This window comes from Ambystoma mexicanum, chromosome 3q (genome assembly GCF_040938575.1).
Source record: "Ambystoma mexicanum isolate Mex_15411 chromosome 3q, UKY_AmexF1_1, whole genome shotgun sequence".
NCBI classification, from domain to species: domain Eukaryota; kingdom Metazoa; phylum Chordata; class Amphibia; order Caudata; family Ambystomatidae; genus Ambystoma; species Ambystoma mexicanum.
Window position 1 is genome coordinate 1,275,155,795 of NC_090926.1, and position 14,214 is coordinate 1,275,170,008.

General features: G+C 46.7%; 1 protein-coding gene across 2 annotated transcripts in view; it reads right to left on the reverse strand.

Annotated features, from left to right (window-relative positions):
* The window catches only part of LOC138447868 (complement C3-like), a 1,306,650-nt gene that overhangs the window by 1,135,141 nt on the left and 157,295 nt on the right, over nucleotides 1–14,214 (reverse strand). For both annotated transcript variants that reach the window (XM_069604330.1, XM_069604329.1), the window contains exon 6: nucleotides 1,501–1,583. In XM_069604330.1, coding sequence (XP_069460431.1) covers nucleotides 1,501–1,583 — 83 coding nt within the window. The remainder of the gene's footprint in view (nucleotides 1–1,500; nucleotides 1,584–14,214) is intronic.

Consider the following 14,214-nt stretch of genomic DNA (forward strand, 5'->3'; position numbering starts at 1 on the left):
AAATGCAATCCCTTCCGACCTGTCACATGGCCAAGTCACAACGTGCACTCCACAGTCCGTCCACACACTGCCAACAGCATTCCCAATGTACGCCTTCCAGTCTCCGGTCCTTCATTCTTTCTCAGTCTTTCTTTGGCCAAGTCTACCTTCCTCCCCAATCTCTTGCTGCTTCTGCATCTCGCGTCCGTTCTCCCAGTTCTCGTGCTCACCCTTCCAGCTTCTCTCGAGGTCTACTGCTCTGTCCCTCTTCCCCGCCTCTCCCTCGTTGTCCCATCACTCTTTCTCCCCCAAGCCTCCGATGCCTAGACCCTCCCACTATGTCTTTATCTCTGTCTCCAATACTGTAATTCAGCACTCGCTTCATGATCAGCCCCCTCCATTTTCTTTCAGATTTTCTTTTATTTGCCACCCATATTCACAGGACTTTATTCCAAAAAGGTTTTTGGTGGTTTCTTTAAAAAAATAAAAAAAATAAAAAAGTGTTTTTTGTTGTGATTGCGAAATTAAGTCGGGGAGTTTGATTTTAAAGCGCTACTAACATCACTTCAATGGATATAGTGTATTATTTGTGATTTGTGGCGTTCTGCTCTTCCTCTCCACCATACAAATGTTTCTAAATGAGCTCTGGCGTGAATGGAAGGTGTTAAGCCGCACTCAAGGCTTTTATGGCCACCATTCACATTACTGCTCTCATGAACGTGAGCCCAGGGAGCTAGGGGCCTGCGCTGACTCTTCGACAAGCTTTCCGAGCCCTTATGCGCAGTACGGCCAGGGGGTGGCGCTCTATAAAGCCATTATTGCCTGCCCTGCTCTTAAAAGCAAACAATAATATGTGGTTATTAATACTAGAGTCAAATCTCTGTGACTACCGAGGTGTGATTTTAGCACATACATCTGAGCAAGCGTAAAGGCTGCGGTGCCCGCCCTGGCTGCTGAAAGTTCTCATAGACAACAGATGTACCTATGAAAAGCCCAGTTGAATATTTCAAGGGTTATGCCGTTTGTTGTTGGTTGGCTTTCCAGTGGATTCGAAAGAGTTAAGTTCAGACACAGGAAGTGATCCAATACGAGTGAAGGGATCTGTAAGAGACTCTTGATATCATGTGTTTTTAAGTTTTGACTGCAGATGTCCTCTGGGGTTATTGGGAAGTGTAGTGTGTGTATGTTCAAACATTGCTCGCCTATGTTCTGATTAAAGAGAGAATGGGAAGGTCTATAATACTCATCTCTTATTTCTTTAACCCCTTAAGTGCCCTTTTGCATAGACTAGCTTAATAGCCTGGCACTAATCAAGACTTTTCAGCCCATTAGCTCCCAAAACCTCTGTTTTTTGTGCCAATGCAAAAATATATTGAAACAATGTACTTATTTGAACTGACACACACTTTTGCCCTGTGCCACTTCAGGTTTTCTTTAATACGGACTCAGAAGTCACTTTTACAAATGAAGTGCCATTGAAAAATACAGATGGAGTGTAATATATATAGAAGAATGAGTTACCATATTCCTTCACTTCAAACTCAGTGCTGTAGGTCTTGCCAAGCGCGTGCTGATATCTTGCAACAATCTTCCAGAACCCCAGACTGTATAAAGGAGACAGTGAAAGGTTAGGCAGGGTTTCCATGAAAAACGTACATTTCAAACATAAGGATGGCATGAGAAAAACAGTTATAGAAGAATACCTCATGTTCAATAGAGGAGGTAGGAAGTCCACTTTTCAGAAACAAAAATGTGTGTCCTCCTACGCCAATATGATGCCTGAAAACCGTCCGTAGCACTGGGACGGTCTGCAGATGGGTTTCAGGCATCATATTGAAACTAAGGGCCTCATTACACAGAAGGCGGTAATGGTTAACGGCCACCGTTAATGGTAACGGTAACCGTTAACCATTACCGCCTTACTACGAGGTCCCTTAGCGGGTTGGAGGATTTAACGCCTGCTTTTTGCAGGCGTTAAAAACCAACCCGCTAAGGGACCTCGGAGCTAATTACGGCACCGTAAAATTGCGGTGCCGTAATTAGCGCCTTCCCCATTCCCATAGAGCCCTATGGGGCAGAAATGGGAATGGGGAAGGGCAATGGCGGAAGGGGGATTTACCGCCCCACCAACCTTGGAATGGGGCAGTAAATCCCCTTTCCGCCAAGGCGGTGCCAGTAATTTACCGGCATGGTCTAGGGTGCTAATAGCACCCTCGATCACCGCCTTCCGTGTAATGAGGCCCTAAGAGTCACGTTAGGGCGATGCCCAGAAAACCTTTTCAAACAAACCCAGTGGAAGAAGGCTGGGCTTAACTTAATATCCTGCATAAACAGTAAATAAACCACTAAATGACCTATAGAGATAATGTGCACGCTGGGGCCAGAGAGGGCTATTTCCATCTGATAGCTTAGTGTTTCTTATTTAGGTAGGGAGAAGAACTTTGACATTACATAGGCATGTATGGCTATCTATTAGTGCAGAGATGTCTGTATCCTGAAGGTCACTGAACCAACTGTGCCCTTTATCCTTCCAAGGCCGATAAACTAGTACCACAATTATGCTTGATAACAAGACCCCTATTGAAGCGCTGCAAGACAATTTATTCTGGGGCTCTATGTGAATGGTTAATTTAGAAACCTTAGATCATAGTTGAAGAACTTTGTTGGCTAGCTTCTTAGGGCAGCGGTTCTCCATCCCACCAGCCTGCCATTGTGATGTTGCTGTCAGAAGTACTCTCTTGTGCAGCCCTTTCTAAAGAAGCCCTCGGCCGATTCTTCCTCTCTGGCTAACTATCACCCAATCTCCATCACTCCTTTCCTGGGCAAACTCTAGGAAAAGCTGGCCATCTCCAAGCTTCATCTACATACTGAATCTGCTGGTTGCCTCCATGACCACTAGTCTGGCTCCAGAACTGTCAGAAGAATGGAAACTGCTCTCCTGAACACCTGTGAAGACTTGCTCTCCAATCTTGACTCTAATCTCTCTTTTGTCCTCATTCTCCTTGATCTATTCTCTACTTTTCACACAGTCAACCATGCCATCCTGCTCAATCATCTCCGGGACAACCTTGGTATTACTGATCAGGCCCTGGCCTGGTTGACCTCCTTTCTCACCGACTGACCCTCTCAGGTCCAACTGGGGTATTTCCGCTCTTATATCCATCTCTCTACTTGTGGTGTTCCCCAGGGGTCTAACCTCTCTCCCTGGTTCTTCAACCACTACCTGGCACCTCTTGCCCACTGCATCACTACTTTCTGCTCCAATTTTCAATGTTATGCAGATGACACTCACCTCTCTTACAGGATCCCCTCAGCCACCTCTGCTTCTTCTTTCATACCAGACTGTCAGGCCGCAATTCAAGAATGCTGTGCCACCAATGATCTCTGCCTTAATGCCAGTAAGACTGAGATCCTCCTCATTGGGACACCCGCTCCCTCCTTTCCTCTCTCTTTCTCTCTGGCCGCCCACTCTGGGCCCTCTTCCTGCTCTTTCCTGTGAGGCTAAGAACCTTGGTGTCATCTTTGACTCCACCCTCTCTTTCTCTCCTTACATCTCTGACATCTCTAATAAGTCAAACTATCAGCTGCACCTCCTCAGAGGTATTCTTCCTTTTCTCACTTTCCCCCAGAAGCTCACTGTCTCCAGAGCTTTGGCCCTCTCTAGGACTATTGCAACAGCCTCTTTCTAAATCTTCCTGCCTCTTCTCTTCGACCTTCACAACTTATCCAGAGCAGGACTGCGAGACTTGTCCTTGGCCTTTAGCCCAGGGATCGTATCTTTCCAGCTCTGAAATCTCTTCACTAGCTCTCTGTGGCTGTAAGGATCAACTTCAAGACCCTCTGCATCGTCCACAAGGCATTCTGGGAGCGCTCTACCTCCAACATTCTGTTCCAAAACTTCTTCCTTCTCGAGTGCTCCGCTCAGCCACTTCCAACTCTCTGAGGGTCAGACGCTTCTCCAAGCAGAGAGTTGGGGGCAGTTGTATCTCCTCGGCTGGGTACTCACTCTGGAACAGCCTCTCTCAAACTTGAGCTGCACCACCTCCAGTTCCGGAAGCAACTCAAGACCTTCCTTTTCACTTCCGCTTTCTCTCTTCCTCTCCCCTGCTGATGCACCTCATCATCCTCTGAACTTGGGCCCAAGCTCCTGCATGTCCAGTGCCCTCGCACTGCCTATGGGCTCCCCAGCACTTAAGGGTCTGCATCTTCAACCCTTCAGTCCCGTCTCTCTGCACTTATGAGCCACCTGCTGGCTGCACTTGTGAGTTACTTGCCCTTCCTCTCCCCCTGGAACGTCTCCGCTTCCTGCTTCCCGCACTTGCACGATCTGAATGACACAAGGCCTAGTAAGATCATTACTTTGTCCTCCCTTGTTTCCCCCTCCTTGTCTTGTCGCGCCTAGAAACACTTGCATACAGGCGCATTATAAATGCCACATCATATAATATCATATATGAAGAACAGGGATGTCAATTTCGATCAGAAATGACTTACGATAACACATTCACAGATGGGGGAGGCATTCCCATGAAAGGTACCTGTACAATAGCATAAAGATGAGAAGTACTGAACCTGTTTATGAGGGTGCAAACAAATAAAAACTGAGATACAATCAGACAGGTACTGAGGAGTAAGTCCATTGACAGATTTGTAGACTAGCAGAAAGAACCTGAAAAGAGACCGGTTGTGCATGAAGAGGCAACCAGCATGTTGTGGGTAGGTAGAGGTGGGGGAGGATCTGCGTAGGTTGTAGAGAGTGCAGGTAGGGAAGTTCAGGACTTTGTCTAGAGGTAGGAAGGCCAATGGTAGGCCTGAGCAGTAGTGCAGTTTGCTGTGCACAAGAGTGAAGATTAGAGTATTTGTAAAGTGATTAGTAAGAAAAGGATGACTATTCTGAATGTTGGGGAGGTTAATACGAGCAGCAGAGGCAGCAGTAGTGATGCTCCAAGATTGCAAGCTTTGGGTGAGGGAGCAGGAAGGTCAGGCAGGAGGGAGCTATGAGAGGGGAGGGGAGGGAAGGCATTTGAAGCTATGAGAAAGATGACTTCTGTTTTTAAAGATTTCAGCATGAGACAGCAGAGAGCCATCTAGTGGCAAATTGTTGTGAGACAGTTCGTATTCTGTTTTCGAGATTGCTAGGGTGAAGTAGGGAAAGGAGAAAAATATTTCAGTGACATCAGCAGAAAAATGTGAAAGTGAAAGCCAAAGGATAAGATAAGTCTTCCTAAAGCAGAACTGTAGAGGGTCAAGAGCAGAGGTCCAAGGGCTGATCTTTGGAGGATGCTGACCGGGAGGGGAATGGGGTCAGAGGTTTGCGTGTTTCAAGAGATCTTAAAGGATCGACCTTCCAGGTAGTATGTGATCCAGGCAAGTGCAAATGTACGAGACAAAGGTCCCAGAGAGTTAGGAGGAGAGAAGGGAAGTGACAAGAAGCAGAAAGGTCCAAAAGCATAAATATAGAAGAGAGTTTGGAGTGGTGAGCAATAGAGAGTTGTAGGAGTACAGTATCGCTAGATTGGTTACTACGGAAATCAGATTGAGCTGGCTCTTCAAGGCCAAGGTACTTAGGGATCCAGTCGAACACCACTAGCTCAAGGACTTTTGAATAATGGGGAAGGAGAGGATATTTGGGTCAGCCGAGGATTTCTTCAGGGGTGAGTCAGTTGAAGCAGATTTGAAGGAGGCAAGGAAGATTCCAACAGAGAAGAGACATGGACAAATGATTGAGACTAAGCGGCAGATTCTCAAAAACAGGCGCTTCTCAATGAGAGGCGCAATGGCACAAAGATGCACCTCTCATTGGAGATAGCAGATCCGCAAAGAAAACACCCAAAAATATTCTGTGCGCAAAGGTGCTCAAATTGTGGCGCAACAGAGATGCAAATAAGTGGACACTTCATGGCGCATCAGGTGAGATGCACATGTTTTTGGCGCATCTGTCAGATGGTCACTTTTTAATGTGCAAATGCTGGCACGAGCATCACTTTGCACCAAAAACATGGGTATCTCATCAGATGCCCTAAAAAGAGTGTATCTATCTGCAAAAACACAAGTATTTCGGACCATTTCTTGAATATTAATTCTCTCTTTATTGTCTTAAGAGCATAATAAATCAGAGACTAAGCAGATGCATATTGTTTAACTTCAGCTTTCTGTTGAGTTTACTTTGTAAAGTGGATCACTTTGCATGGGAGTAAGCGTATGCCATGTAAATGCCTCAGGTGGTAGTTTTGCAATGTCATTCAGGAATGTCATAGAACAATGTCTATGATTGTATTGATGTAGAGTAGGATTATGTATTTAATTCATATAATTGTGAAAAACAGTTGATTGCTAGACAGCCACATGTTAAGTGTTCTACGTTCTTATGTCCTGTCACTCCTGTTCACGCGTTCTATGGCTGCAGGGCTATGAGGGCCACATGAGTGCAATCATTGGCAACACAAACACACAGTACTCGGCTATGTCATAAAATGCTCTCACTAATCCTGCCCTTGTATATGTATTATGAGGCATGCCTATAAATACCTTGGAAGACCTAAGAATCAGGTTGGATACCATGCATAGGGCCAGTGACCTAGAGGATTATGATATCACCACCATGACACCACTGATGATCTGAAAGGAGAGTTATGAAAGGTAATGCAGGGGTGACAGTACATTGACTAGTGGTGGTATGTCATTGGCTGCCATGGGTGTGGTAGCGGCCGCCTCTAACTGATTCACTGCCCCCAGTATCATATTGGGTGGGACGTGGTACCTATGTGTGACCTCTTCATCAGTCAGTTGAAATACGGTGATCCTCCCATATATCATTTCTCCCTCATTACTCTGTGCCGCAGCATGATGTCTACTGGATTGGCCATTTTGGGACTGTGCACCTGTTTCTCCGTGTTCTGCTTTTATACTCTGTTGTTGGTTGTGATTGGGTAGTGATTGGGTTGAACCGCGTGCTTCTTTGGTTGGAAGAATCAGTGCCTCCTTCTCCACATTGAGAAACGTGCAGTGACCTCATTCCGAGTTTGGCTGAGCAGTAAAAAAGTGGTAATTCCATTACTGCTACTTTTTGGGCATTAATGGAATTACCACAATTTGTATTGCTCTGCCAGATTTGAGTTTGTTGTTAAAGTGGAGCATTTACCTGCACCATAATGCTGGAAGTAAATCCCCCATTTAAAAGTCACAAATCGGTGGAATTAGCACACGTGTAATTCCGCCAAAATCCCCATGGAGTCCTATGAACTCCAAAAATGGGGACTAACTCCACTTACCACAACTTGTACTCCTGTGGTAAACCCACAGGACCAAGTAGTGGTAAGGGTAACTGATTGTGGCTGTAATTTGACAGAATTACCACCAAAATATAGCCAAACTCAGAATGAGGCCTCAAATGTTGAAGGGCATTTTTTTAACCAAATCCAGGGGTCAGGATGTGTGAGTCAGGATTTTGGTGCATCTTTGCACACTTTCTGTGGTGCAATCTCGCTGTGCAAGCTTTCTACCCACTTTTTCTCACATTTTGCGCTCCTTTTCTAAAGGGGTGTACCTCTGAGATGTGCACTTCTCAGAATGAGGCACATCTATTTCTCCAGCACTGGATCTTTCATGGATTGACATGCTGTGAATATTCCCCGTCGTCAGGCTGGGAATCCCCGGTTACCTTGATTCAGTAACTTTGCTATGGAAAAACTTGACACATTGAGTGTCCCATCAACGTCGAGGGTGCTTTTGGTCCAAACCAATAGGACGTTGAGTGTATAGCCCCAGCAGCTTCCCCTCAGATTTCAACCGTCTTTCGAGCTGGTGGGATTCCTCGCGTTTTTGTCTCCTGAGAGAAAATTACATTCTTCAAAAAATGTATGTTTCTTCAACTTCCTCCATCCGGAGCAACTGACATCTACGTACACAGTTCCGTTTATGACCATGGACCCCTGGACCAAAAAAGTCCTTATTCAGGCCTTGTGACACTTTCAGCCTAAATAATGTGTATGAAGGCGATAGACATGCAGAATGTCTTTACTGTCTTTACCCTGACCATTCCGCAGAAGGATGTGACTTTTGCCAGGGTTTCTCACATAAAACCCTTAAGGACAGAAACCGTCGCCTAATCTGTTAGCTCAGTGAGGGAGCGTACCCGGCATTAGAGGTGGGGCCATCACAGAATGGGAGAGCTATCACTTCCTCTGATAAGCGGTCACCATCACGTCAGAGATCCAGGTCTGAAGAGCTGGTAGCGAAAAAACAAAAAACGGGTGAGCCAAAGTCGTCCTCGGGTCACGATAAGGCTAAACATTCCTTTTCTGTTAATAAACCACCAGGTAGTGGTGATGGATCCCATACTGTGCCCAAGCACTCAGACAAGGTCCCGTCAATGAATACATCATCGGAAAACCCAAGGGATAAATGTTCACGCCGGTCGACAAAACCCACTTCCAACCCGTCCAGGAGATCACCTCATACGACGGACAAACACATATCCAAATCGGCCACAAGGACCTTGTCTTCGTATTCTATGAAAAAGAAACACTATTCGTCATCAGAGTCTCGCAGATCCTCCTCCGGGCATGAATCGTCCACGAGACACCTTCTGACGATCAAATCATCGAAATCCACTCCGATGACAACAACATCGACGACAACTTTGTCACCGACAAGGGGCCATCCCTCGTCGACAACCACCTCGTCGACGACCACCTCGTCGGTGAACAAAAAACATAAATTGTCCGGAAATAAACCTACACAACCGTTGACAACCACCTCGACGGAGACTACGGGATTACCTAAACAGCACAGTATATTGTCCCCCAAAGGTATACTCAAAACCCCAACAGGAGACACGGTAGAGCATGGCTGGGTTCCTCTAGGAATATCTCCTATAAGTTACCCAAACATCATGCCAGAAGAGATTTTACAGCATGAAATCACTTCAGATTTTGAGCCTCCACCAGAAGAATGTCCAGGTGTCACTGACTCCGATCCTGAGGAAGGAACTTCCCATCCTCCTATCCATGGACCATCAAGAGGGGAAGACATACCTCTAGGAATTAAGACACCTACTCTACCATCAACACCTGCGGGAATGGGTGGTATGAATCCATAATACCCCCTTATAAACATGCAATCCTTTTATGCTCAAATTTCCAGTGTTACGTGACGACACTCAACTCATTTTCAGGCTGCCCTCAGCCATCTCCTCTCCCTCTCTCATCCCTGATTGCCTAATTGCCATTCAAGATTGGTGTGCCACCAATGATTTTTGTCTAAATGCCAACAAGACTGAGATCCTCCTCATCGGTACACCTTCACTATCCTTCCCCCTCACTCTATGGCCGGCCTCCCTTGGCCCTCCTCCTACCCCCACCTGCGAGGCTAAGAACCTCATTTTCCTTCTCCGCCCACATCTGATGTCTCTTAGAAAGTCAAACGTCCTACTGCTCCTCCTCAGAGGTATTTTGCCTTTCCTCTCCTTCCCCCAGAAGCTCATTGTCTACCAAGCTCTGGTTCTCTCTCGGTTGGACTATTGTAACAACCTCTTTCTAATTCTTCCTGCCTCTAATCACCGCCCTTTACAACTAATCCAGAACAGGACTGCAAGACTTGTCTTTGGCTTCAAGCATTGGGATCATATCTCTCCGGCTCTGAAATCCCTTCATTGGCTCCCAGTGGATGCAATGATTAAATTTAAAACCCTCTGCATTGTCCACAAGGCTTTCTGGGTCCTGGGTCCAAAATACCTTCAACTATCCCACTGTAAATACCTCTCCTCTCGAGCGTTTCTTCAGCTGGGGCCTCCCTTTGGAACAGCCTCCCTACCACTCTGAAACTTGAGGAGAACCATCTCTGGCTCCAGAAGCACCTCAAGGCCTTCCTCTTTGCTTCTGCCTTTGCCACCCCACTCCCCTGCTGATCTGTTCTCTCCCGGCACTGTGCACCTGGCCACCTTCTGTCCTCCGGGCCCAGGTACCTGCTTACCCTGCCACCCTCCTGTACTGCCTCCGGGCCACCCCTTGCACAGGGGTCTGTATCTGTACCCATACAGCCTCCATTTTCTTCCTGCACTTATCAGACCGACCCTGTCTGCTGCCTTAAACACAGCACTTGCCACTTGCTGGCTGCACTACCACTGTTTATTGCCTTTATTATTTATTCATTTATTGTATTAATTTATTATTTATCTGTTTCTCCTCTGCTCCGCACTCCCCACTTCTCCCCACTTTTCCCCTATCCCTTTCCCATGCACGTGCGTGTTGTCATTGTCACTGGGCCTAGTAAGAGCATTGTTTTGTTCTCCCCTGTTCCTCTCCCTTGCCTTGTCACGCTCTGAAACACTTGTGTACGAGCACGATATAGATAAAATATCATATTATATCTCCCTGCAAGTGCTTACAACACTATCAATATTGGGACACCACGATGCCAGGCTTCCGCTAACCGCAGCCACAGACAATTCTGGCATACGGAGAAGACCAAGGTACACTGCAGCGTCAAAGGGATACAGGCCAGCCGTTTAGAGACAAACTTCTTAGAATTCAAACACCTCCTAGACTTCCACCTCCACAAGGACATAGTCCATATATACGAGAACAAGAGGAGGGAGAATTGGTAGACACCGACCAGGACACTGGTCCACGGGATACAAGCTCCACCCCCTCTTCGTCTCCTCTCAGAGCCAACACGTGGGACACGGATGATCCTGACCAGGATATGCAAAGTGGTCCTGCTCAGCCCTCGCCTTCTGATGACATCGGGGCTTTTCACTCCATGATGTCTAAAGCATGCCAAGAGTTTGGTTTAATTCCTGAAGAGGAAAAGAAGACCTGTTTCCTCTTTGACCACCTAGGTAAACGCAGGAAGGCTGTGTTTTCGATACCCATCCTGGATCATGTCTGGCAGGAGGGCCTCCGTACTCTGAAACATTCATTTACAGAGCCGGCAATTGAAGGTAGACGGGATAAAAAGTTTAAGGCGCCAGACACAATGCCAAAATGCCTCACCTCACAACCCGCTCCAGAGTCAGTGGTATCAGCGGCAGCATGTCTCGTACGCAGCACAAATGTGCCCCTACCCCAGACATTGAAAACAGAAAAATGTATTCCTTCGGAGAAAAGGTACTCACCATTGGAGCAACAACTGTCAAAGCAGAAAATGCCCTTACAATAGTTTCTCGATACAATTGAGAGATGTGGCATCGGTTGGCTCCTATATTGCAACACTTGCCGGAGCAGCAGAGGAAGGAAGCCATGACGCTAGTGCGTGAAGGGGAGGAAGCTTCGAACCACAGCATTAACATCACTGTAGACTTCGCTGAAACAGGGTTCAAACAGATTGGCAATGGGGTAGTCCTTCGACGGCAGGCATGGTTGCGTTGCACCGATTTTCAGCAGGCGGAACAGCACAAAGTAATCAATATGCCATGTGAAGTGGAAAATCTGTTTTGGGACAAGATTGTTGAGGCCCTTAAAACCATGAAAACAGACTCAGACACTGCTAGATCTCTTACAACCCTACAGGGCAGGCGGACCTTTCGCTCCTTTCAAGGAGCCTCGGGTAATTCAAGATTCTCGTCCTCAAGGCACAACAAAAACGACAGTAGACCCGGATACTACTATCAGGGCTACAAGAGAAATTACCAGTCCTCCCAGCACAGGACAGCAAAGGACAGGTGGGTGCTAGATGCCATCCAGTACGGCCACTTGTTGGATTTCAAACGCACAGAAATCCCAATACCTCCTGTAAACGTATCACACCCACACCTTCAAATTTTACAACAGGAGTTGTGTCAAATGTAAAGGAAACAAGCAATTGAAAGAGTTCCTCCTTCGGAAAGAGGAAAAGGAGTATACTCCAGGTACTTCATCATCAAGAAACCAGACGAGAAGTTCAAAATGGTAACACTTCAGGATGTCCTAAAAGCCATACAGCCCCCCGAATATCTGGTGGTGTAAGACCTCAAGGATGCATACTTCCACATTCCAATACATCCAAGGCACCGAAAGTACCTCAGATTCGTTGTCGGCAAATGCCATTAGCAATTTCAGGTAGCCCCATTCGGCATAAAATCAGCACCCAGGACGTTCACAAAATGCCTGGCGCGAGTAGCAGCCTTTCTCCGAAAACAGGGCCACCATGTCTACACATATTAGGATGACGGGTTGATTCGAGGTTCAACATATCAACAAAAAACATGTTTTCTCTGAGACAAACAGAAACTGTTCTTCAACAATTGGGATTTGCAATAAATTACACCAAATCTTGCACAGTTGCTTCAAAATATTTGGTGTTCCTGGGCGCTCAATTGCTCACGGACCAAAGTCTTGTCAGACCCTCATCAGACAGGGTGAAAAAACTGATAATCCTAGAAAACTCTTTCACCCCAAATAAGTTAGTCATGGTTCACACATACATGGCTCTCCTAGGGACCATGTCTTCCAGCATCCCTCTAATTTCCCACTGCAGGCTACATATGCGGCCAGTGCAAAACTTTCTGGGTACCAGATGGTCCCAAATCCGGGGTTACTGGTCAGACAAAGTTACCATCACTCGGACTCACTCAAACACACTAAAATGGTGGACATACACCTGCAAAAGCACCAAGTCAAAGGCCTTTGGACTCCTGAAGAATCCATCCTCCACATATATGTGCAGGAACTGCGGGCAGTACATTGGGCTCTAAAATCCTTCCTCCCGCTAATCAAGAATTTGGTGGTTCGAGTCCTCACAGACAACACAACCACAATGTTTTATCTGCAGAACACGGTCAAACACCCTTTCCCAAGAAGCACAGACCATTTGGCACTGGGCCATCCAACACAACATTCTGTTTCAAATCTTCCACCTTCCTGGGATACAGAACAAATAAGCAGATTTCCTCAGCAGGGATTTGTCGCACTCACACGAATGGCAACTGCACAACATCCAGATATCCAAGATCTTCCAGAGATTGCGTCATCCTCTTCTAGACCTCTTCACCACTGAAAACAACAAGCAGTGCAAGAAATTTGCAAGTAGGATTCCACATCCCGACTCTCAAGGGGAAGCATTCACGTTTCATGGACCGGCATGTTTGCATATGCATTTCCCTCTTTCCCTCTCATCCGGAAAATGATACAGATGATACACAAATGTCACTTCAAAATAATCCTGGTGGCACCGTACTGGCTTAGGCAGACCTGGTTCTCGGACCTCCTGCAGCTGGCAGCGGACAATCCAATCCATCTAGAACATCTCGCCAATCTCCTATCCCAGAACTACGGGAAGATTCTTCATCACGACCCAGGCCCCTGACCACGCCGAATTCGGCCCCTTGAACCTCCCTCAAGTCTGTCAGCATATTCTAGCAGCAGCCAAGGCCCCTTCTACTAACGTCTCCTATAACCACCAATGGAAAAGATTCTGTACATGGTGTGCACAGCAGCCCAACCTGCATCCACTTGCCATAAAACCTCATCAGGTTCTTGCTTACCTGCTAAAATTGGCAAAAGATGTTCTAGCGATCTCTTCTATAATGGTACACTTATCAGCAATTTCTAGATTTACAATAAAAAGAAGATCACCCCCTCTCTACAGCGACAGGCTAATCAAACACTTCTTAAAAGGACTTTTTCATCACCTTTCCTCCAAAGAAAAGGAGTTCACCGGTATGGAGCCTGAATCTTGTCCTGGCTGGTCTTATGAAACCTCTGTTTGATCCTCCTTCTACAACACACATCAAATTTGTCACCTGGAAAGTGGCTTTCTTAATAGCCATTGCATCCTCTACATGAGTTTCGGAACTGCAAGCTTTGGTAGCAGATCCTCTGTATCTACGATTCACGAAGGACAAGGTGAAACTCTTCACCAATCCTCATTTCATATCAAAAGTTCCATCCGAGTTTCACAAAAATGCAACCATAACTCTGCCTACATTCTTTCAAAATGCCACTTCACCAGCGGAGAAAGCTCTGCACACTCTGGACGTGAAAAGGGCATTCAAATATTATCTGGACCAGACAAAGGGCCTCATTACGACCTCGGCGGAAGCCATGCCGCTATTGGCGGCATGGCTGCTGCCGTAATCGCGTCCAGGTCCGGGTCCTCAGAATGAGGAATTACCGGGCCATTCCGAGTTCGGAAGGCCCGGTAATTCCTCCCTCCAAGGACCCGGACCCGGTCCTTCCCCATTCCCATTTCAGCCCCCATAGGGCTGAATGGGAATGGGAGAGGGAGCAAATAACAGGCCATTACAAGTTGGCCCGT